Source organism: Cyclopterus lumpus, chromosome 21 (genome assembly GCF_009769545.1).
Source record: "Cyclopterus lumpus isolate fCycLum1 chromosome 21, fCycLum1.pri, whole genome shotgun sequence".
NCBI lineage: Eukaryota > Metazoa > Chordata > Actinopteri > Perciformes > Cyclopteridae > Cyclopterus > Cyclopterus lumpus.
The window spans coordinates 17208774-17234740 of NC_046986.1; the positions used below are offsets into that span (position 1 = coordinate 17208774).

At 39.2% G+C, this 25967-nt stretch overlaps 2 protein-coding genes across 2 annotated transcripts in view; one reads left to right on the forward strand and one right to left on the reverse strand.

Moving 5' to 3' along the window:
• Nucleotides 1-5988: 5988 nt before the first annotated feature.
• Nucleotides 5989-7238, reverse strand: LOC117750606 (dnaJ homolog subfamily C member 10-like). The gene is made up of 4 exons (XM_034561875.1): nt 7174-7238; nt 7018-7083; nt 6842-6931; nt 5989-6063 (listed from the first exon to the last, which is right to left on the reverse strand). Exons 1-4 carry the CDS (start codon nt 7213-7215, stop codon nt 5989-5991), a joined length of 273 nt encoding a protein of 90 aa, XP_034417766.1. The 5' UTR covers nt 7216-7238.
• Nucleotides 7239-14399: 7161 nt separating this feature from the next.
• Nucleotides 14400-25967, forward strand: part of pth2ra (parathyroid hormone 2 receptor a) — a 40588-nt gene continuing 29020 nt past the window's right edge. The window contains exons 1-5 of the mRNA XM_034561879.1: nt 14400-14501; nt 21002-21107; nt 23060-23170; nt 23901-24022; nt 25012-25109. Of these exons, the coding sequence (XP_034417770.1) occupies nt 14400-14501; nt 21002-21107; nt 23060-23170; nt 23901-24022; nt 25012-25109 (539 nt within the window). The remainder of the gene's footprint in view (nt 14502-21001; nt 21108-23059; nt 23171-23900; nt 24023-25011; nt 25110-25967) is intronic.

Genomic DNA, 25967 nt, shown 5'->3' on the forward strand with positions numbered 1-25967 from the left:
ATTTTTGCACTTTTAATACAATTTCTGACTTTCCTATTGGCATGTTGCTTTCTGTTCAAACCGGGCACGGTCAAAAATTATTTGAATGTAAAAATCGAATAACAAAACAAGCAAAGAGGCCATTTGCGTTGTAGCCCTGTGTGCCTGTGTAAGCCCGTTGCCTCGGCGACGGTTGTGACGGAGATGAAATAAATTGGAATTTAATAATTCGAAAGGTATTGAAGGAAAGGTTCCATGTTACACTCAGTTATTGAATGGCGTACAAATTCACCTCAGCATGAAAGTGGAAAAAGTAACCTCAGTGAAAGAAGAGTCTCCGTCTGCTGTTAACGGGACTTTCAAAGAGTTCCCAGAAGGACGGACGAGTACTTGAGCAACAGACTCTGGATCAGAGGAAAAAAGAAACAACAAAAAAAAACTGAATGTGTTTGAAAATGTTGCATCATGTATATTTGATACCATTTTGTATTATTGATATGAAGTATTGATATGATTCTTGCAAAGTGATTTTTTTTTTTTTAAACGACTGAATAATTTATTACTGTCTGTTACCTCAGCGTGTCCCAGACCTGGACAAAAAGCTACCCCAGCCCCCCCCCCCCCCCCCCCTTTTTTTTCATTTCTTTGGTGCTCAAGGGCAAAAGACCCATGAGCATGAAGAGACGTTTCATGTGTCGTGGACCAAGAAGAAGAAACGGTTTGATCCTGAGGTCTTCTTCTCTACTTGAGTGGCAGGACTCGCAGGAGAAAATATGATCACACAAAACAAGTCCTTTTTTTTTATGTTTTTGTTCAATGTGAAATTTCTTAAATGAATAGATGGACACTTACATGTTTTTTCCCTATTCGTTGCCGAGCGTTACGTCGGTAGATTAAAATCATAAAATGGAGCCAGCAGTCGTTGTCTTATATCTTTAGTGTAAAGACTGGAAGCCGCCAGTCTGGCCGGGGAACAATGTCAGCCAACCAGCACCTCTGAAGCTCACTGAACATCTTCTCTGATCTATACAAACTGTGGGCTTGTCTGCTGGATTATTTCTTACTTTTTGGACAAAAGCCAGGCGAGCTGTTTCAAGACTTTTATGCTTCCAGTCTCAATTAATGCAGGCTTGCTTCATATTTAGTGTAGAGCGGTATCGATCCTCTCGTCTAAGCATATTTCCAAAAAATGTCGCACACAGCTCCTCAACACAGACTGAGCGTATACGTTCCAGTCGGGTGTCCACAAGTTGACTCTTTGACCTTTTTGGTTCGAGGTCCAAATCCCAGTTTTGAAATTAGAAAGTTCCCTTTCCTGACTGAATCCTCGTGGCTGGTACAAAGAAACCTGCAGCTCTGTTGCACCGTCTTCACATTTCAGGCAGACCAAATACAAATGCCGAAAGTGAATATAATGTCTCGATCATTTGACCCTGGGTTACATGTGAGCTAAATTGAGCACGTTTGTTTTCATGTATTGGAGAGGTAGAAATAATTGTATTTCTTTTTTTCAGATGGACACCAAGTTTTGTTGACGTTATGCAATTGATTTGAGTCCTGTATGTCCTGAAGCTGTCAGTATGTGGCAGTGAGGGTTTTTAATAACAAACAAAACAAACATTTGGACCAGTGGCACCAGTTGTGTAACGTGTGTTTTTGGACAGGTCTGTTGTGTTTGAACTGGCTGTGTCAGACTGAGGAACTAGACGAGGCACAAACAAACTGGCCTTTTTTAATCTAGCCTCAGGGGTCGATTATATTTCAATAAAGAGATACAAGTATTGTGACTTCACGTATTTCTCTGCTTTCTTTTCTTTGGTAGATGAGTATGCATGCTATTAAAATGCAGATGACTTTGCTGGATGGCCCGTGGTCAGAGGGGAACACGGCTACACAGGTTTTGAGAGTCATCTTGCTTGTTCAGCAGAAGCTCCGCTCATTAATCCTCAGAGCCGTCAAGGTCCATTGATTTCAACACCGAGAATGCTGATATCACCCCTTTTTTTTTTTTTTTTTTTCATTGATTTCAAGCCTCTCTGGGGACGTGAGGCCGGCCGGCGTCTCTGCTATCGATTTACATTCATGTCCTGGGAGAAAGTGGCGAGGAGAGGCACTCGGCACGAGACCACGAGGTGTTCGATGGCTGCAATGTCTCCACTCCGGCGCTGAATCAAGGGAAACCACCTGAACCCGCTTTGGAGCTTAATATCTCATGTACGCACTGCGGTTCAACCTTTACGTCATCAGGCAACGTTGCCATGTTAGTATAATCAGCAATGATGTGAAGCAGCTGAGGAAACCGGAGTCCTTTTTTAATAGACTGCAGATCTTCAATCAAAAGGGGACCAGGATGGAGACAGAAATGTAACGAATGGGTTCTGTGCCATTTGAGGGTCTTGCCACTAGGGGTCAGCACTGTGCTGATTACTTATCCTCTGTAATACACAAACGTTTGCACTTTTCTTCAATTTAAAAGAGAAGCAACATAATTACAAGATGTGCCAAATAATTGCATTAAAAGAGCAAATGCATGCTTGTTACAATGCAAATTTCTGGGAAACTATTTCAACGATTACTATCATTTTGCAACTTGAACGAAACAACAAAAGGTTTAACAGGTCTTTGGCAATAGATTGTTTTTTAAATAGGAATAAGCAGCAGGTGGAAATGACTTGTTGTTGAAGGAGACAGGCAGGCTAACAGACGTGGAGCAAGTGAATGGTGCTGTTCCTCAACAGTCTCTGGCAATGCGTGAGGTCACCTCGCTGACCTCACACGTTGCATTCATCTTGCACATCATGTGTTCTTTTCTGGCTCTATACCTCCTCAAAGCAGTCACCCGGTGTTCTCATTTCTGATTATATAAATGTCCAGATCAGGGTTCTTTTCAGACTGTGTGCTACTGACATCCATCTGATTATATAGCAACGGCATCTCACTTTCACAATTTCTTGCAAGCTTTTTAGGAGCAGAACCTTCGCCACTAAGTGCAGCTGTAGGTGCTCATTTATCAGGCCGCCTTTCTCTTATAGTATCATTTCAAGGGAGCTTTGTTTCATTGCATTTGAGGGTCATTCAGTACCACATTCATGCAGCTCAGCGGTGGATCCATTAGTCTGTATGCTTAAGTAAGCAGGCAGGCGGGATTAAATGGGTTCAGGGTATATTTATAAACACTGTACTCAGGGGAGAGAGAAGTTGTTTAGAAGATGAGCTTACATGTTAAGAAAGGCAAGTACTATAAGGTATAAACCCTTTCAGACAGACTTGATCTAATGTGCAGACAATGATGTCTGATTGAAACAACATTTATGTGACCCAATGTAAAACAATACTTATTTAACTATCTGGTAACCTCTCTGTTTTTCTTTGTGTTGCTGTTATTAAGGATGCATTTGATTTAATCCCTTTTAGTACCGTATTTCATTTCATTCTTTAATGGAAGTTTGAACCTTTCTTGTGAAATGGCTGCACCAACTTATTCTTATCTGGTGCATGTTCATGGTGAAATACACCCACTTGTTTATGTATTTTCTAGTGAGCACAACCTTTTTCTATTTTTCCGTCATGTTTGGCCTTGTGAGTTTTATACGTCTGCAAACTTGCTGAGAGAATAGCGGTCTAAAAAGTACAACCTTGTAGCAAAGTATTTCTTACGCCTGTTTGCTCTGTTACTTCATCATGATGGGTTCAAAACTTAGTGAAGAAAAACTCACAAAGCAAGCGGTGTAGTATATTGAGCGACCGTTATTTAAAGGTAGGTGGTATTAAACATTCATGGTATAACAATGAGTGTCACAAAAACAATACAGGACTTTCACTCAGGAGACCTGTTTACTTGTGTTGTTTATCTGAGGTTTGAATCTCAATAGAACTTCCTATTTAAATAAAAGTTATATTGTGGAAGTTACATTGTTACAATACTATTTAAACCCTAAACTATAATGTTGTCACGAGCATTGACCTGGTAGTTTTATTGCCTAAATCTAACTAATCGTTTCTCAACGTTAACCACATGTCTTCGTGATACTAGGCTAATATGAATAGTGCTGATGAAATGTATTTTTGGTTCGTCAACGTCCAACACGTAGTGGGCAGAAACATACAGTAACAAAAAAGATTTCTGGCAACTGGCTTGTGTGATGAGAAACCTGGCCCCCGAAGACCTGACGCAACGTAACAGTATAATGGTCCAAGATCTTAAATTCTGGTCCAAATGGGAAATTAATTCCTGCATTTGATTCCCTAGAAAGGACTCTGGGCTATTAGGATGAGAGTAATTCCTTTTAATTAGATTTTTAATTTGACAAATGTAAAGTAAAAGGAAGGGCCCATACCAGAGAAATAACAAACCTGGAGGCCAATGAAATGCAAGGAGCTCGACACCGTTTTGTTTAATAGTGAGAGAGACAGACAGGAAACCACACAGCAGAGAGAGGAGGACATGGGCTGGACTCAAACCTGCGGTAAGGACTCAGCCGGTGAGCTACCAGGGCGCCGCGTGGCCACATTAATTTTCCAAGAGAAAATGACCTGTTGTCCCCTACTGACCCGCTGCTGCTCCGCCTCCTGGGCTTCCTGCCGTCCCCGTGTACCCATCAAATCCAGTGTACACAGCAGACACCTCAAGGGGAGACAACTGAATCACGCTTTTGCCTGAAGCTCCAGAAACCAACCAGTTAGTTAGTACAAGCAACAAGTCCTTATACTGCATTCTTTTTAACAAAAACTATAAACTAGCATATTTTGCTGATTAGTAACGGGACTTTAGACGTGTGGTGCGAGCTGAGCTGCGATTCCTTATTGCAACATTTTAAAACAATCATTTTTGAGCAGCTGGCTGACCACGTCTGTCTCACCATCTGCTCTTTTTTTCCCACTTGTTGTTCAGCTACTGGAGTTATTTTATTTTTATTTTGAGTAAACACACTCCAAAAATCTGATTTTGCATGTCAATATTTTAAGTACGCTTGCAGCAGTTTTAAAACAATTCCACAGTAGGACACACACAATACATAATTGCAACACAAGGGGGATCATATAAGAAGAGAGGACTACAGGGAGCTCCAGATATGTCCATAACAATATCATTACGTTGCATACAGCCCTGTTCTTTTCACCTCCACTCGGAGTGGTGACATAGTGCACAGAGAGGATTCACACACAGCCTTCGTTCTGAACTGATTCAATATAAGCACTGGAACTTAATGCTGTCCAACACAATAAAAAACAGCGTCCAGCACACATCAAACTGGACGCTTTTTGTCATGGAAACAGTGAGGTCCTCTGGCCTCCATTCATTTTCATAATTTTAACAGTGTCATAGCATTTAGTTTAATGTTCAGGGAGCCAGACTTGTTAAACAATATTTACTTATTAAATCCCACGCTGGATAGATAAAAAAAAGTGGATTTAACTTGTTAGTGTTGTAGTGTAATCTATGCTAATGGTTTCTGTAAGTTGATATTTCCCTAATGAATAAGAAGTATTAAGTAACATACATTTGAAAAACTAAAGTACCCCTCAGTATTCTGGTCGAGAAGAAGGTACGATCAGAATAAAATAGCTTTCACAACTGTAAGAATGAGAGAAAAATAAAACCATTTCAAGGGCTTTGCAAGCATATAGCAGCCAACATAGCTCACAAATTACATTCAAGTGCATAATAAAAAATGAAAATCTCACTTGTTTTTTGTTTTAATATGAAGGTGAAGAGACTTTGACTTGCCTTATTAATCCAGTGTCCCAGAACAAGTATTGGACCAATAAGGAAGCAAGTTGTATTATTATCTATTGAAGATTGAGTTAAAGATTTGTAACTATATATATATATATATATATATATATATATATATATATATATATATATATATATAATGACATGGTTCCAAGCCAACGTACCTGCAACACAGGAGCAAGAATCATGTCATGCAATGTTCCTTGTAAAATAGAAAGATGTTATTTTTCTATACTGGGATTTTCTGACCTTCCCTTTCATATTAAGTCAAGCTAAATGGCATTGGAGGCGGGGCTTCCGTTTCCAAACATAAAACTCACCAACCAGCGATGATGGGCGAGCTTACTCTGGGGATAAGAAGTTAAAACAGACTGAACATTTTGTTTTGTATTTTAGAGTGTCGATGTACAACTGAAAGCTGTAGGGTATTTGTGAGTGTGTGTAGCTGGAAGTGGTAGGGTATTTGTGAATGTAAGTACCTAAAGGTTGTAAGGTATTTGTGAATGTAAGTACCTAAAGGTTGTAGGGTATTTGTGAGTATAAGTACCTAAAGGTTGTAGGGTATTTGTGAATGTAAGTACCTAAAGGTTGTAGGGTATTTGTGAATGTAAGTACCTAAAGGTTGTAGGGTATTTGTGAATGTAAGTACCTAAAGGTTGTAGGGTATTTGTGAATGCAAGTACCTAAAGGTTGTAGGGTATTTGTGAGTGTGAGTATCTAACGGTTGTAGGGTATTTGTGAGTATGAGTACCTAAAGGTTGTAGGGTATTTGTGAATGCAAGTACCTAAAGGTTGTAGGGTATTTGTGAGTGTTAGTATCTAACGGTTGTAGGGTATTTGTGAGTATGAGTACCTAAAGGTTGTAGGGTATTTGTGAGTATGAGTACCTAAAGGTTGTATGGTATTTGTGAGTATAAGTACCTAAAGGTTGTAGGGTATTTGTGAGTATGAGTACCTAAAGGTTGTATGGTATTTGTGAGTATAAGTACTTAAAGGTTGTAGGGTAGTTGTGAGAATGAGTACCTAAAGGTTGTAGGGTATTTGTGAGTGTTAGTATCTAACGGTTGTAGGGTATTTGTGAGTATGAGTACCTAAAGGTTGTAGGGTATTTGTGAGTGTGTGTACCTGGAAGTTGTTACTGGTCAGTTGTTCCAGATCAGGCAGGTGGTTGATGACCTCGTTGTAAATCTCCTTACTGTCCAGAGTATTCAGCCACTGGAACACAGACACGTTTGAGTCAGTGCTGCAGGACTCCACCTACAATGACTAAAGAAAGCACAGCACTGTGTTCTGTGTCTTACCAGTATGCTGCCTTGTAGATCCAGAGAACTTCCAGGTGGGAACAAAGCAGTCACTCCACTGGTCACCTGAAATACCGCAGAAGGATTAGACACCAATACTAGTACGTATCTTACATTGGTAATATCAGTAGTATTATCAGTAGTGCTGAAAAATACCTGGAAACTGTCACAGAGCTGTTCCTGTGAGGTGCAGTCCATCCAACCCACCTTAACTAGACCATCCTACACACACACACACAAAATTATATATATAATTGACATGGTTCCAAGCCAACGTACCTGCAACACAGGAGCAAAAATCATGTCATGCAATGTTCCTTGTAAAATAGAAAGATGTTATTTTTCTATACTGGGATTTTCTTGTGTAACAACCTTCCCTTTCATATTAAGTCAAGCTAAATGTCATTTTTTAAAACAATACATGTGTAGGAAATGGCAAGGGGAACTTGTAGGTATATGTTGTAATTATTATACTGTCTTTCACCATGGCCTTTAAATTCCCCAAAATGCAATACGATATTCATGTTGTTCCTCTCATGCATTCAGACAGTCAACAAATGGGATGACTGGCAGCTAAAATATTCATTTTCATAATATTTTCAATGAACACCATAACTTCAGTCATTACTCTAGGTTTAAAAGTCCACCCTGATAATACTGCATTTTCACTTTCACAACCTTTTGGAGTTATGGAGTTATAATAAGTCGGCTGCAGCTATTCCACACAGCAGATGACATTTTGTAATAGCTATTCAAGTATCCAGCAGGGTTCAGGATAATGTTCAATTGAAATGTCTCAGTGTGTGCTAGTTTAGGACAAAACCCTGTGTCCACAATTTCCAACCACTAAAACCACATGGTTTAAAGTGAGGGAAATGCATACCTGTCTTTTTTAATATTTTATATAACTGTTGTTTTATTAAAACCACTGAAAAGAAATCAGGATTTTATACAAAAAAAATGTGCACACTGTGGAAACATGACATTATGTTCAAGAGCAACTAATTTGTACATGTGTTGCGGCACAGAACAGTAGGGATTAAAGGAGATTTACAATAGAGTCTAAATCCTGTGTGTTTTTCAATCACAATGCATTACATATGTTCGATCAACAACGATTATTTTATCTAAAGGTTTTAGATATGAGGTCATGGTGTCACAAATTTGACCTAAACACTCATCCAATCATTTTGACAGATTAACACTCTCACTAAATGGCTTGTTCCAGACTCAGCCTCTCCCAGCTGCCCTCCTATTAAGCCCTCCACCTGCAGGTCTGACCTGATCCTGCCTGCCTGATATCCTGGACTTTGATTCTCCACCCGTGTGTTAACTTGCCTGTTTCGTTGGGTTTGCTCTTATTCTTGAGTCTTAAGTCATTGTTGTGGGTCTGTTCTGAGCCAACCAGCATGCTGTCTGTGGTGTATAAAGTAGCCACAAGCAATACTTGAGTAAAAGTAAAGAAAATGACTCTAGTAAAAGTAAAAGTCACCTATGAGCTAATACTACTTGAGTAAAAGTCTTAAAGTATCTAGTATTTACTGTAATTAAGTATCAAAAGTAATTTTCTGATATTAAATGTACTCAAGTAGTGAAAGTAAAAGTGCAAGTAAATGCTGTTAATAAAAAAACAAAGGGCCACAACTCAAATATCAAAACATGATCAATACTAAAGCAGCACCGAAAGTAACAACCCAGTGAAACTGAAAAATGTCCTGTTCATCTTCAAAATAACTTTTTGGGCTGAAGACTAGTCCTTCAATGCTAAATAGCATTTCACAGGCCGCTGAGGCAGGTAGAGGTGTGTTCAGCTTCACAGACAGCTTTGTGCGCACAGTTTACGCACAGTTTACAGACAGTTTACAGACAGTTCACGTACAGTTTACGCACAGTTTACGCACAGTTTACAGACAGTTTACGCACAGTTTACGCACAGTTTACAGACAGTTTACAGACAGTTCACGCAGTTTACGCACAGTTTACAGACAGTTTACGCACAGTTTACAGACAGTTTACGCACCGTTTACGCACAGTCTGCGCACTACGACGCGGTTCAAATTGTAATGCTGCGCTCTCGTGGCTCCTGTCAATCGTGTGGTGGCTAGCTAACATTACGTTATCTAACGTTAGCCAACTAGTGCTGCAATGATTATAGCTAAGATGACTCAAATCAACAATCTCACAACTGTCAACACTTCCTCAGCTCACTAACTCGCTAGCGGTCTGTGTACTACACTAATGTCGCATTGAATTTATGATAGATAGCGAACGTACACCATGTATAGCTAAATTAGAAGATCAGACACCTGTCTCCCCTCCCCAGCCAGAGATATACTCCGATCCGGTGTTGGTCTTCGTCACCACCGTCGTTTGTTGCGGGAGTAGCAGGTGCTTCCATTTCTGCTTCCATCATGAAATCCGTCATCTACTCATGTAGCTAGTCGCTAGCTAAGTTAGCATCCTGGGCATCACTGTATCAAAAGAACGCGGCTTTGAGAGCACTTGTTTGCAATTGCGCAATAACGTGATTAACCAATGATGTAACTTCAAGCTAGCACCACTGATTCAACCTGCTTGCTTGGAGTCTGTGTTCCACCACAGTCCCCGACGTTGGTCTCATGATTCATTTTTTTTTTCAAAAGATAGATTTGATTTTGTAGCGAGTAACGAAGGTTTCAGGGAAAATGTATCAAAGTAAAAGTATCAGTTTTCTTTGCAAAATTTAGTGAAGTAAAAGTGAAAGTCAACAGAAATATAAATAGTAAAGTAAAGTACAGATATCCCAAAAAACAACTTAAGTACAGTAAAAACGTATTTATACTTTGTTACTATACACCACTGCTAGCAGTACACTTGGCATGGTAACGGGTTTTCTCCAATCAAAAACTCAGTGTTGGACAATAACGGTAACATTTAAATCATAGTGAGTGTTTCCCAACATCATCGGGACACGCTCGTCATGCTGGGAAGCAAGATGGCAGGAGTCACTGCCTCAATCAGCTCTCCTCTCATCTCGAGCAGGAGAGCAACCGCACTCTCTGTCTGTCACGTCAGAGTGTCAATTCATTAGAGACAATTAGCTACACCCTTCTGGGAGTGTAAACGTCATCTTTGACATTTAAGGGAAAAACACAACTACACCCTTTGGCTAAGAACCCAATCTGATTTGGTTCTTAGCCGTGATGTAATACCCACGTACCGCAGCATGCAGGGTGCTGTGGTCGAACTGCTCAACTTACCACCCAGCTGCAACGATTACGATGCACAAACGGGTTCGACGTCGTCTTCTGTTGTGTTGCAATTCTTTTTCTGCTATTATATGCACATTATGTTTTATTGTTTCTTCTGCTCTTAATGTTGTTTTCCTCATATTAATGTGTTATTCCTGTTCAGCACTTTTGTCAACTGTTGTTTTTAAATGTGCTACACAAATAAAGATTGACTTGACTACAGCTGCAGCTCATTGCTAATTAGCTATCAAACTGAGCTTTCTTAATATGAATGAAAACATGTGTTGTGACTAATTTGAGGAAAACGTCAACAGAGTTGTGTCTTTTATTAAAATAATAAAACATTTAAATGGTATGGAATGCTAGGTTTTATTTTGGCCATCGACCATGCCAGTAAATTCTTCTGTTTAGAAAAAACATTCTTTAATGTAAGAACAGCTAAAAGGCCAGTTCTTAACCTTTTTATGTTCAGCCCCAATGAGCAAACTGAATAACTGTAAAAATGTAAATAGCCTCTATGGGAGTTGCGAGATAATGAATCAGTTGGAGGTCAAAACAACTTATTACTGAAAATTCAACAAAGGCTCACAGCATCTTTGTAAAACCAAACACGCCAGCAGGTTTTCAGTCTGCATCCCCATGTGAGCCTCATATATATGCAAAGCTGCCATGAAATAATCAGCATTCAAAAATCACATTTTCAACACTTTTCCCTGTTTATAACTGACTCACCTAGTAAATCACGAGTGTCCTTGTTTACAATTTTGGGAGCAGAAACATCAATGTTGTGGTACTCATGGTGAAAGCGAAGCAGCGTCCTCTGAGGCTTTTGAGAGGAAAAGTGACGATAATACACTTGATTGAAGCTTCTGATGGAGCTGAAGAAAGCTGTGAGGGCACCTTAAATATATTGGAGGTCTATACGGATTCAATATACCATCTATTTCATATTATAATAAAGTATTAGGAACAAAACATCTGTGAAATTAACAAACCTTTCCTTTTTTTTCTTCGACTGCTGATGTTTCATTAAGAATGAATGAGCCAGCTATACGGAAACATATTGGCCACTATTAATATGGATACAAGTAAAATGTGAAAAACTAATTCTCGGCCCTGCCAATCATGTTTGAATGTCACATCAGTTAATTGCTTGAATCGTGCGTGCCTCAGTGTTACAATAATACACTAACTGTTCTCTTTTCTAACTTACTCTTCATCTCTCTCTCAAATAGTTTTACGCTGTCTTGTCTCCCCCTCCTCTCTCCTTTCTGCCGGTATCTCAATACCCTCTGATAAATTGTTATGCATGTTTTTGAGTGTGTGCTATTTGTGTCTATAATAGCACACACTCAGGTTGTGGCACGTTAATACACATTGACCCAGGAGTATGTATTCACTTGGAGGGGACATTAAGTTCTTTGAATACATGTAATAGTGAATGTGATTTCCTTATCTCATTAAATGTTTGAACAGATTAATTATCTCGCTCGATGAAAGAATTATGTGTCTTCAAAGGGAGTTTTTTCCCTTTGCCACTTTAGCTCATGGTGGGAATGGTCTCCATAAATAATATTATACAGTACGGTCTACATCAGCTCTGTGTGAAAAAGTGCACTGAAATATAACAATTTAATTGCTTTGGATGTCCGAAGTGCTCTTTTTAAGCTGAGCTGACCCTTCGCTTAGCCCCTGAACCCATGACATGTCAATGTGGTGTTTACAACAATATAAGTTATGGATATTCCAAATCCATCTTTATTTGCTATCATGTTGGTCTTCCACGCTCCTCAGTCCATATCCGACATCCCTCCTCTTGCGCTCTTGGCTTCAGGAAGATTACAAATACGACACTCTCCTCTAAACTTTGAGTATATCGGCAGTCGGACTTTGCAGGTTCCAGCCCCCCCGCTGGAAAATTGACAGGCCCCCTGTGCCTAGTTACGGTTGCTAACGTAGGATTGGACACTTCATTCATTTCACTTCAGGTGTCACGAGAGTGAATGGATGGGACATAGCAGGCCATCGGTTCAGTGCTGTGAGGAGGCCTTGGCAGGGCAAAAGTGGATGCCCTTTTTCAACTAATTGGGCGGAGAAATAACAGGCGCTTCAGTGTGAAATCAGCATATTCAAATCGATGTTGATGAGAGAGGGCGCTCGCTTCGGGATCTTTTTCTATTTCTGCAAAAATGCATTCAGAAGGTTTTTGCCGATAAATGTGCATATTTTCTCTCTTCTTGGCGGACAGGTTTTTTGTCTGTCCCCTATTGTTACACAAAGTGGTGTATTTTACACCCATTGCATGCTGGGTAAATGACAGCCCACAAATGTCAACAGTTTTCATTAAAGGATTTAAACAGGATGACGCACAGTGTGGGTCCGTGGTGTATGCGCTGAATGAGTTCATCACTGAGTCATTGTGTGTTGTGCTGCAGTCCGGGCACATAGCGATGCATGCTCAAAGTAAGTAGCACTTTAGTAGCCCTTAGACGGCACTTACTTAGAGCACTTCAAGATTTTTCTTGATTCTTGTTGTTCTGAGTTTGTACTCACGGTTGAATGTATTGTAAGCTAAATGTAATTTAATGTAACAGACCGGATACTGACTAAAGCACACATGTGAAAGAAAGAATATTGGACAGGCTTGTGTCTCACTAATGCTTGTTCCATGCTGCTGCCATTTGGTGCCTTGCCAGCACCATGGACAGCTGCTTTGACACCATGGCCTCTCGCTGGAAAACATGTTGCGTTGACTGGGCTTGAATATGAGATGGGATGCTTTTCAAGTTAAATGTTGTGAATGATTGATCAAAGCGTTAATTCATTCTCACTGTTATAATAATGTTTGTGTGGCTCCGTACTTACACATAGCATAATAAGTTGAGTGTAAAAGTCCTTGTTCCTTGTTTCAACCTTCAGTAAAAAGGAGATACAATAAACCCACACAGTCAACTTCAGTTGAAGCACAGGAAAGGACACATTATGTATTTGCTTGTTTTTTTAAAGCAAAATGCCATGACATTATAACAGTCGCTATTTTCTGCTGCACATTTTCTTTTCTTTTTTTTGTATTCAATCATCATGGTCTTGAGTTTCTTGTTTATTTTCCTGTTTTATTTTGTGACGTCTGTGTGTTGTTCCCTCTGTGATTGTTTATTCTACAATAAATCATTAACTGCACAAGTCTGGCTGTCTTATCTGCGTTTGGGTCCTTTATGTTTTCCATATCAAGTTCATGGTGATCGTATTGTGTTTACCACTTGTTTTACCTGCCTCAAATAGGGCAAAAAAACCATCATATTGCAATTATTAAATCACAATATTATCAAAGCTTATGCTGTGAAAAATACAAGCTGAGTTTCTGCTTAAAATAAGTTAACATACATCATAACAAGATAAGATGGATACAAAGCGTGGTGATAATTTAGTCTATTAAATATGTTATTGTCACAATTCATGTCCCCCAAGTAAAAAAAACAAACATTGGTTATTACTATTACAGTTGCTTGAGCTGAACTTGGAGGTTTTGACAAAGAAGCTATGAATAAAAACTAATAACATATTCTAATTTACAGTTGGCCACTTTCTTAGAAAGCATGTATCTGCGTCAAAAACACATTGCACTGCCAAAAGTGACGCACGCCTCGGTTTGTGTCCCCGCTTCCTTTCCCGTGATTTACTGCGCGAGGAAAGAGGACATCTGAATCTGATCACGTGCTGACGACTCGCACAGGGTCGAGAGAGGCACGCGGAATTCACGCTCCATCCAATTGCGCGATGGAGAGTGCGCACGGGCTGAAGTTTTTTTATTGATTTGTTTCATCAGGACGAAACAGGGCGCGAGGCTCGCTTTTAGCGACCCCCGCGCGCATTCCAGACTACCGACGACCTGCGGGCGGCGATGTCACGGAACTCTTTCCTGAGAGCCGAATGAAACCTGAATGGGCAGAAAAAAACCAACACGTGGAATCTGTGCTCTGATGAAGTCCACTTCCGCGACCTGTCTCTCACTGCGCTGGAAGACTCAGTTCTGGACAACAACAATGTGAACTTTCTCTAATAATCAAGGATGCGGCGTGTTTATCTCAAGCATAAGGCTGCTTACATTCAAATGAACGCATAGTTCATTTATATATATATAGAGAGAGATATATGTTAACATTGGAGATGAAGGCAGACCGACGAACTATGGACTTGCTTGTATGGATATTAATCTTAAACTTGTTCTTGTGCTGGGCTTCTGTAGACGCACAGGTAAGGACACTTTGTGTCTCTATTAAACATATTTGACAGTATAGTTGCTATTTTTGCTACTGAAGTTTTATTGCTTTGCACTTTAACAACCACCTCTATAAACATATTATTTTGTGAAGAATTGACCACAGAAACGTGGCTCACGTTGCCTCCCGAGTTGACACAACCATCCAGCTATACATAATACTGATATTGTAGCATGTTCTCATCTCTTTTGTAAATATCCTCATTATTACAGTGTTGTTGAGGTATTTTCCCTTACATGCAAAAGGTCAGCCATGTGCTTTAGAAGGCTTTATTCTGGTTGCCTTTGCAGTGTATTATTCTCAACAGCTTTAATTCAATTCAATTCAATTCAGTTTATTTTGTATAGCCCAAAATCACAAATTCCAAATTTGTCTCAGAGGGCTTTACAATCTGTACACATACGACATCCCTGTCCCAGGACCTCACATCGGATCAGGAAAAACTCCCCAGAAAAAAACCTTTCACAGGGAAAAAGGGGAAGAAACCTTCAGGAGAGCAACAGAGGAGGATCCCTCTCCCCGGATGGACAGAAGCAATAGATGTCATGTGTACAGAATGAACAGCTTTTCTTCTCAGGGCTGACCTTTATTTAGTCATAACATCAGTGCAATACCAGCACTACAGAAAGTCTTGTTATGTATGTAATTAGCTTGACATCCCAGGAGGTGTTTGTTCCTGATTTAAGGAGTTGTATCAATAGTCATCATCTGACCATTTTTTCCACACGTACACTGCCCATATTGTTTTTGCAGCATTTGATGCTAGCCAATGTGCTTAATTAAACAGACAAGTGAAATCTGGTAGCAGATCTATAGCACTTCAATAGTAGCACTTACTTATAGCATTTTGTAGTTTGGCCTTCTTAAAGAAATTGTGCTTTCTTGATTCTTGTTGTTCTGAGTTTGTACTGTGGTGGAAGATTTCTATGTTTGATCAGGAGGAGAGTTGTGGTTCAAATATTCAATTGTAACAAACAGAGTCTTCGAAGGAATCAAAGTTTTCTTTCCGTTTATTCAAGATGGCAAGCTGGGAAAAGGGTTTAACAGCCATGTATCTCAGTGAGCGAATCTCTTGATTCATACATTGTATTACATCGTGATTTATACAAGCACATGCACCCCCCTCCAGGGCCCACTATGACGACAAACGAAGGAACAGTGTGAGTGTCTTGGATAAGAATTGAGAAGAACAAAGAACAGAGTGTATTGGTTTCGATAAGGCATATGGCCATCTGTTCTCCTCCCCATCCTCCCTGTTGCTCTGCCCTTGAACCAGTCCACAAAATAACACATATTTTTACCGTCACAATACTCATGGTTGAATGCACTTATTGTAAGTCACTGGATAAAAGCGTCAGCAAAATGAAATGAAATAATATGTAATATGATGACAACCCCTAAAAAGAGTTAACCCTAACAGCTCCTCTAAATGGCCAATGTGCTTCACTCTCACATCATTGGAATTCCAAATGATTCATTTTAAATGTTGGCAGCGGTGAACAGCAACAACAAGGGATTAAGTCACATGAAAGTGTGTACCATAAGCCTTTGATGAGTAAGATTGTGTCAAATTAAACACCAGACATGCAGAGTTATTAGTGACTGAACTGTGAGTGATCCTGTGAGTCGCTCAGAATGGTGTACTATTTTTAATTGAAGGAAGGAGAGTTTTCCAGCATTATCAGCACCATGGACAGCACCTTTAGCACCAGGACCACTACAAATACTGAAGAAAAAGGATTACATTAAAAAATTGTAAATAACAGAATGGATAGATTTGTTCCCTCCTCATTGTGAAGACACCACATATGCATGTTTGATTTGGTTTGATTTGGCTTTTAAAGATAGACCTAACCTTTCCTCATATCTTGAAGTACAGACATAAAACTCACATTGTGATTTCTTTTATGAAATTATATTCAGGACTGCAGGCATCCTAATATTTGCATATCAAAAGATCTCGAGTTCTCAGTGAGGGAGATGAAACATTTCAAGTCCCCATTTTTACACAAAAAAACAACAAACAAAACAACAAACAAAACATATCCGTATTGCACAACATTTTACTGCAAAGTATGGTGTCTTCAATAGTGAAAGAAGCTCAAAAATGTTTGGAGTGAAGAAATGCAGTTTGACCCTTTGACTGAGGCAGCTCGTCGACTTGTTGGGTAATTTAGAAAGCCAGATCAACAAATGTCTGTCCATGGATAACTAAACCGGTGAATTGCTGCTAAAAAGAAAGATATGCACCATCGTTGCCTGTGACTACACACCATAGATTATTGTAAAGAAACAACAGCCTGCCTTTCATCTCTCTCATTTAAAACGTCACTTCTGACTCTCCTTGATCTCCCCCTCTCTCCTCTCTCCTTACTTTACTATGCAGCCCTGTTTCCCTAAAGATAACATTATTGTGTAGTTACTGCTTGGAGTATTGCCTTCCAGTTAATTAAGGGTTGCGTTCTGCTGAACAGAAGCCACAGGAGACAGTTGGGTTGGATGGTGGGCGTAGAAAGCACACAACTTTGATCCTGGGAGACTTCAGTTGGCATGTCTATAATGCGTGCTAAGGTTTAGGTTAACACAACTGGTCAACACAATGGAAGATGGTTCTTAGTTGTAGATTGTAGATGTGGTTCTAAGTATTGAAGAAGAAAACAGCTCTTGTCTTGTGCAAGGTTCAAGGTTGTCTTTATTGTTTGTGAATCGGGAGGATGAGTACCATGCAGAGCCTATAGCTCCCTGGAGTTTGTGATGTGACCGGCTGGCCTTTGCTGTCATGCAGGCAAAGGGCCTCTTCAACCCCTCTAGTCAGGAGGACACAGCCGGGGACATCTGTCTAAGTAAACCGTAGCGACAAACCTCCCCAGCAAACAAGTGTGCAGCTAGAGGGCAGCTCCAGTGATCCTGATGAGCTGGATATCCCATCTTCCTCACACAGCCAGTTAAGGACTGGAAGTAACTCAGGAAGCAAAAGGCTGCGTGGAAAGCTAACAAATGGGCCTCAAAATCTGATTGTGGGTGACTTCGCTTTAAAAGATCTAAAAATCATGTGCAGCAAAAAAAACGCACCAAAATACTCTGTTTTTCAAAGGCTTTGGCCGCTGACTTCTCATAAAGGATCCTGCATATGATGGCTGCACACCCAACTGTGAAAACCATAATTCTGCACTTTGGGTCAAATGAGGTGCTGAAAGTGGACGTTATTGATCTGTTGACCACAGTCGGCTCTCTGAATGCTGAGGTGTTTATCAATGGCCATCTAACGGCAGCCAGAAGAGGAGTTGATAGATTCAGCAGATTGTTGCCACTCAACTGCATGTACTGTCCATTCAGTGCATTGTATTGTCAATGTAATCCTTTTTTCATGAAAGGGAACTCTAAACAGAGGGAAAACAGTGAGCTGTACGACGAGCTTTGATCATGGAAGACGTCAGAGCCAAGAGTCTCCTACCCCCTTACACCCCCCCTCCTTTAACTCTGCCTCCAAACCCTTGTCCACGCTTGTACTCAGGCTTGTTCACATGAATGTGGATTCAGCTATTAGTGCATTTTACAATTTTTTAGGAGCTAATGATTTAACTATGTACTTGTCATATGTTCATATACTGGGAAGTTGATTTACCTAAAAAGAAGATCCACTGAGTTACAGATGTCTCTGGGAATTCTTTTTATTTTTGAGCTTCACTAACATACTTGACAATCGTCATTCGACAGTTTGCCGGTCTTCCTGGAGGCTTGGCGTGGACACAATCATGACAGCTACGACGTGTTATAATGAATGAGACTGGGTTGTGCCACAGCATTTCCAGTTTAATGGAAATGTCAGACATTAGACATCATGTATTACAGTAAACAGTCCAAGGCATCCTATTCTAATGTGTCTAATGCACCCACACTTATGAGCATGCACATTTTAACAATGATGAGTTCTTCAGAGGAGATTCAGTCTGCCTGATTGGTGTGCTTAACGGCCTGCCAGGGATCATATTTTACACGGTTCAGCGAACTTGACTTGGTACTATAAATACAATGTCATTCTTCATGACAGGCTGACAGGTTATGAGACGGTAAGAATTCATAATGATGACTTTATTCAACTTGTCGGTGCATATATGGAATTACAGTGTCTGGAACTATTTCTATCTCAACAGACAAGTAGATACAGTGTGGTTAAAACGTTCATACAATAACTATTTCATTTCTGACTGTGGTGCTTAATCTAAGAATATCTTGTTTGTTAACATTTGTACATCTGACCCGACATCACAGCGTGGCTCATGCGCTCCCACAAGGAAGACTCATGACTCACGGTATTACAGCTTGAACTAACGTCAACACCCTTAGAACCTTTCTGGACATCTTAATAGGACAAAGTAGTTTTTGTTCGGCTGCTGTATTATTACTGGTACTTCTAGTAATAAAAGTATAAAGGTGCAACAAATTGAGCAGAATATTAGAACAATAACAGCAACAGTGAGTCAAATGATTGAAATCAACAACAACTAATTAAAAGTAAAACAAAAAATCACTGAGGTTTGAAAAAATGATCAGAACACCAGAGAATAAAACATGGAAACCGTGGACATGCTGTCCCTTTATTCCAAATATATATTTTGAGTGTAATTGCTTCTTTTGATGATGAGCAACCAGTGTTTGGTTGTTCTACACTTGAAGGGCTTAACATCTTTTACCAGGTAGCCTTGTGTGAAAAATTGTGAATAAAAGGAGAGGCAGGTGTGCAAACCTCAGGACTTAAACATTTAAAAAAGGAATATAAGACAAAGGACTTTAATAATTTTGCAAAAGTTGCATGTAGTCCAGTGCACTGGAACAATGTAGGCCGGCAGTTATCTCCAAACAATGATTCATTGTCCCCAGATAATGGTTTGTAATGATTTTGGTGTTCCTTGTTCAATAACAGCATATTTAGCATTGTTTTGTTGTCTGCTTTTAGCTCCAATTACCACTGTGTCTAGAAGTACAGCCTCACAGACCAGCCATAAACTGAGTCTTATTTAAAGGTCAGAAGGACTGCCACAGCAATTAAAGTGTACTATATGTGACAATTTACATGTATTAATCGCTTCGTATAATGTGAACAGATTGTAACGTAACTTAAAAACTGAGACTTATCCCGACTGTCTTGGTTGCCTCTAACATCCTTTTGACTGATTTCTATGCAACATCATTCTAGATATGATATATGATTGTAATGTAATGTCTTGTCACTGTTTGGTTGATACAGAGCGCCAGCGCGCATGTGAGTGCAAGCAAAAGGTTGCTGACTGCAGTTCACATGTTGTTAATAACAATAATGATCTGAAACTTCTACATTGAATCTGTATTGAATCTGTAACAATATAAGAGTATATGTATACATACATATATATATATATATATATATATATATATATATATATATATATATATATATACATTTAGAAAACCTCTAACTTCACTTGTGTTCATGATGCTTCATTATCAATTACTTTTTAAGGGCTTACATCAGCACCTTCGTTTTCACGATACATTCGGTGTTGTATTAGGTTTTTAAAATTTAGAGTTTAGTTTATTATATTGGTTGTTACCTTTGTGAGACACAGGGATAGGACAAGCGAGTCAGAATGTGGTTAAGAGCAGAAGTGAAGAAACTTCAGGAAGTCAACTGTCAGAACTGTTCTGGTTCTCACTATTTCCTAAAAATAAAAACAGAAGAACACACACAAAAACAGTACATTCATAACATCTTAGACTATTTTGAAAATGGATTTCCTTTTGAACAACATGTTGTCAAAATAAACATGTAATTCTGTCTTCCAGAATTGTTGCAGCACATTTAAAGCTGGAAACAAACAACAGTTTTCCATCTTAATGTGCAGGTGTTAAATGGAGTAAGCATTGTTTAGTTTTGAGATTCTAACTATGGCTTCAATGAAATAGTTCAAGATGCACAAAGGTAAACAAGGAGAGATGAAAGCACTGGTTAAAAACAATTTACCTATATAATTCATGCAATGTTTCCAGATTTGTAATTTGTAATGCAATAACCTAAACCGCACTAAGACTCTAATACTATTTACAGCAGAAAACTGTATGGTTGCACATACTTTGTGCTTTGAATGTAACAACTACAACTTAATGTCTCATGGATAGGGATCCAATTAATTAAATTAAATTAACCCACAAATAACCTTCTGTAATGGTAAAATATAAAGAATTTTACACTTAAAAGTTACAATTATAAATGCACAATAACACGTTTGTATTTCTCTCTGCAACAAAAACTATGGTAGAAATACCATTGTTTTTGTTGTCATGACTTTACTCCGCTTTTCTCCAATGGAGGCCACACCTGTTAGCAGAAGGGATATGAAAAGATGCCCCAAATGTTATTTAAAAAAGCCATAAGCAAAGGTTAATTTAAACACATATAGATCGAGGGTGACAGATCTGATCTTGTTTGTTCCACAGATGGGGTTTGATGGCCCTCTCTCTGCACAGGAGCAGATGTACATCCTCTATGAAATCAAACTGCAGTGTTTCCAGAACCTCTCCAACACTGAGCCAGGATCCACAGGTACAACACGTACACAGACAGTACATTTCCATACTCTGCTACACAACTAATCTGAGTTTTCTTTATGTTTACGTGGAAGCAATGCAATTTCAAGTGGTATAATGGCAGAAAACCTTTAGGTAACGATAACTGCTCTACATTTTGTGTCTTAGTTTACATTGTGCTGCTTAGTTTACATCATTATTAGTATTATCAATCAGCATGTTTTTACTTTTAATGTTACCAGAGAAAAGGTTAACCGAACGTAACTCTTATCCAAAACCAGTAAAGAAAAATAAATAACTGCCATCGTTAGCCGAAACGCTTGATAGCTTCCAGAATCGGCTTCCATAAACTGGGGTCACTCTACCCAGTGGATGTGCTAGAAGGCGAATTTTTTAAGTGGAAGCTGTGACTTTTTAAAAAATATAATGTAACACACTGAGTTAACGATTAACCTAATCTTTAACCTTCGCACTCCATTTTCTTTTAGCCCGCAACGCCGTCACTTGAACAAACCTCAGGGAGTACATGCACATATTTGCAACCTGCTATCTGGCTGCAGTCTGCATATTCAAAGCTATTTTCTTACATTTATACATCTCCCAAGATGTAAAATGTGGCATTCATTTTGTCTCTTGATAATAGCGCAATGAAATTTGATGTTGCAAACCAACGGACAAAAACGGGAGTGCAAAATTACCATAATTCGAAAAATAGGACCACGTGCTGGAATGGGAAAAGCAAAGACATGTGATTTGCATATCACAGTGTGCATTGCCTGCCTTTTGGTTTTGCTATGTTTGGTTGACTGTTCATAGCTTTCTTTGCGCTTCTCTGTTTTGGTGATGATGGTAAATGGGCAGATTCTCGGGGCACAGCTTGTGTTGTGGCTCTGCTGCTCTTCTATTGGTCGGTCATATCCTAAATGTTTAAAGGTTTTATATATATACACAGTGCCACTAGATGTTGCACAAAAAAGCACCAGCATCTCAACCAAGACAAATGGGTGCTTCGCCCAGGGAGACGGGTTTAGAAGATGGCCGACTGAAGAAGTGTGATCTGACCTGATGTACAATTTAAATTGGTGGACTTTGGCATCAAAGCTGCAGTCACTTAGTAACAAAAACACTGTGAGCTTGAAATTGTTTCCAACTCTTTAAAATCTTAAACATTTCCGACGCAGCATGACATCATCACAGCGGCAGCCAGAAGCCGAACAAACACTATTTTCAAATGATTCATGTTTATCTTGAGAGGACGTCCAGTGGCTCATTTTTTAAGATATTCTTTCAAATTTGCAATTTACAGTCAGTGTGGTAAGAGCAGGGAGAAGGTGAGTCAGCAGAGGTGCACATTTATGTTTGTGGCCATCCATTTCGATGTCCATAAGTGGCTCTCACGTTTTTCACCAGACTAATGTTTTTTTATTTTGTAACCATCCTACACAATAAAATCCACTGACATCCGTTGGTTTCTGCTTCCCTGTTAATATTCTTTGTTGGCAAAAGTCAAAGTAACATGTGTCGAGCTAAGATTCAGTACATGTTGTCAAGATATGTAACTGTGAGTGTGTTAGTATATGGGAGAATACTAATTGAAGGGAAAATTATCACAAACAAAAGTGTGCATTACAGTCCTTCTCTCACAAGGACAGAATGGACACAGTCTCTGATCTGTTCCCCCTGATTTCCATAATAGTCGTAGCGGTAGTATTTTTTTGTCCTTTTGAATGAACTATTTTCCAAAAAGAATGCACATAAAAATAATAACTTGTACTGTGTTTCACAAATATATGAGTATAGTATTTTGATTTGCCGATTGAGTGACAGACTTAAAGCTATAAAGAGTCTATGGATCCGATGAAAATATATATTTTTTAAAAAGACATTGACCAGATACCAGATAACAATTGTATTATAATCTAATTGTATGTTGACTTCTTCTTATTTATTATATCCTGCTCGCTGTAGATGAGGTGTGCCCTCCAGATTGGGACGGTCTTATTTGTTGGCCCCGTGGCTCCTCTGGGCTAGTTACCATGGTTCCCTGCCCGTTTTACATCTATGACTTCAACCACAAAGGTTATTATATTTTTTTTTTAATGTACCAACACTAACACTGAGAACTACAAGACTACAAGTAACTTTATTTATAAAGATTCAGGCTGGGAATGCAGTCAATATATTGAAATATAAGTATTCTTCTACTTTACCTTACTGAACTACCTGAAATATGTACTTATATATACTTGTTTAATTCATATATTGTAAACATTGTTTTGTTGAGGTGTCACAGGTGTTTTCAATGATTCTGGCTAATTAGACCTCTGCTTAGGGTGAAGATGTGTGGAGCTATGATGGCGATGATGTGCCGTAGGAAAAGCACAGGTGTTCCCAATCATATTAAAGGACGGCTCCATCATTCATTTGACTATTTATACCTGTGCTTTATTAAGGTCTTTTTAACTGTGGTTTTTGTCATGAATATTTTTATTTATCATGCCCCCGGTGTGTAAAGTCCTTTACTCTCATGTTAAACTGTCTTTTGTAAAATAATGCCTATAAAAATGATAACAGTTGCAACAAAGCTATCACTGGAATGAGAGAGATGTCAATCAAGCCCTGTCTCTACATTGCCACGCTGTTCTGAAAAGAGGTCCAATTAATCAAAATGATGTCATTCACCTGCGTAGGTTTGGTAGGCAAATGCCTAAAATCCATAAGATGTTCCTGCATGAAATGCTTTAGTTATCAGCATTTTTTTGTATGGTGTTGTAAATGTCCAAAATCATGTGAACGCGTTTGTTTACAGGACATGCTTACAGGAAGTGTGATGTCAACGGTTCCTGGGTGTTTGTTGACGACTGGAACAAAACAAGGACCAACTACTCTGAGTGTCTGCGTTTCCTGCATCCCACTTATGAGGAAGGGAGGGTGAGTTCAGGCATCAGCTGCTTTGGTTAACTAGCTAAACCTTATTCCCAAACACGCATGGCTAGGCATAGCAACATTAAGGGTGTTGTCATATGTAGACGTCGAAGCTCTAAATCTCACAGGACTCTTTGGCAACGTGGAGGCCTGATGAAATAAGACTTGAACCGTGTGTTCTCATGTACGGACACATTGGGCAGAGAGAGAGAGAGAGAGAATTATAGTTGAAATTTAAAACGGTACACACACCGTCAGCTTGCTTTTTGTACCTTTTTGTGTTTTGGCACGATTGTTGTAAAGTGTATTATACAATGAGCCCATGTCTTGTATAAGTTGGATGACGTGAAAACAGCACTTGTTGTATGCATTCAATCAAACAATACAGACTTGATTTGTATATTAATTCATTGCTGCAGCTTTAGCTTTTGTCTATAAAAAAATGTATATTACTTGTAAGTTGATTCAGCTTCGCCTTTTGCTATCAAACCCATTCATCTCTAAGCAACAACATTGCCTGAGGGTCTGTCTGTCACCTGCTTGGTGGAAATGCAAAGATATTACCGGGAAAAGGGCTACAGACATCTTTTGTTTCTGGTTTCATCGGAATCCTCGTGCCCAATAGAGTCTAACCAATCTGAAAAGATTTAGTTGTTTAAACTCCTGTTATTTCCAGTTTGTAAGCATTAAGGGTTTCAGACTTTAAGACCTAATATATCTACCCTTTTCTGTTTGTTTTTTGACTGGCATAACAGGAGCTTTGGGAATGAGTTAACGATCCATTTCTTAATGACATATGTGCAGGCTAAATGGCAGCATCAGCATCACCATCACTACTAGTCTGAGTTTTAATACTCATCAAATGAGTTCCCTTGCCTTCGTGTTCTCATTGCAACATCCTGTTTATCCCAACAGCTGTGAAATATGTATGCTATTTCCTCTGCAATGCTGTTTCACTTGTGTGGACTGAAAAGCTCAAACTTCTATGTTCACAGCAAGACTTCTTCGAGCGGCTGTATGTCATGTATACCGTTGGCTACGCTGTGTCCTTCAGCTCTCTGCTGGTGGCCATCTTCATCATTGGATACTTCAGGTAAAAATTGTTTCTCTATGTTCAAATGAATCATCGGGAGGTGGCCCCCAGCTCGGTCTGCATTTTCACGCTCTAACTTGTGTCCCAGAAAGTCTTACGACAAACAACCCTAAGGTTTATTTCCTGACAACAGAGGGGATTGTAATCAGAGTGTGAAACCCCCAAACCCTTCTTCTCACGAAAGGCACTGCATCAAATGTGTCCATCATCAAACAGGCTTTTTCACTGCTGCATGCTTTATGGAATACATTTTGTTATGAACCCAAACACGAGGGCCTTAGATGTTCCGACGTTTGTGGGATGTCCACAACAAGTTTAAAGCAGAACTAGAGGTTATTTCTTCCGTGGTGGATGGCGGAAATGATAACTGTTTCTACGGAGTAAAGCCACGGAGATTGGCTTCAGATAGGTCTATGTTAAAAAAAACGCATTTGCGGATCTAGCCACGGCAGGGGAGTCTCATAAATCCCAAACACACATGTGAAGCAATCCACAAACATATGCAGTGCGATTGACAAATAAATAAACACAAATCCATTAACAAATAGAAGAATCCACATAGAAATATATTTGTGGTTTTTCTTTTACATTTATATAAATCGTAATTTATTTATGTGTGCATTGGAAGGCATTTGTAAATCGAACATATTTGTAAATTGTTCTGTGCGCATTTGTAAATCTGTTTGTTTGCATTTGTGAGTCTCTCTGTGCATTTGCAATTATTGAGACTGATCTGACTCCATAATTTACATCCATTCTGTGACAGAGTCAAGATAATGCACATTTTCAAATTTAAATACTTTAGAGATCAGGAAAACGAAAGTATTGATGTAGAGAAAAGCATCACTTCCATCCAAT

What these genes read in the sequence shown, in the direction of transcription:
- LOC117750606 (XM_034561875.1), bottom strand. Translation starts at nt 7,215, where the DNA reads ATGGACTGCACCTCACAGGAACAGCTCTGTGACAGTTTCCAG. An exon ending in AGCTCTGTGACAGTTTCCAG is followed by an intron (nt 7,084 to 7,173) that starts GTATTTTTCAGC and finishes GCGGTATTTCAG; the next exon opens with GTGACCAGTGGAGTGACTGC. An exon ending in ATCTACAAGGCAGCATACTG is followed by an intron (nt 6,932 to 7,017) that starts GTAAGACACAGA and finishes TCTGTGTTCCAG; the next exon opens with TGGCTGAATACTCTGGACAG.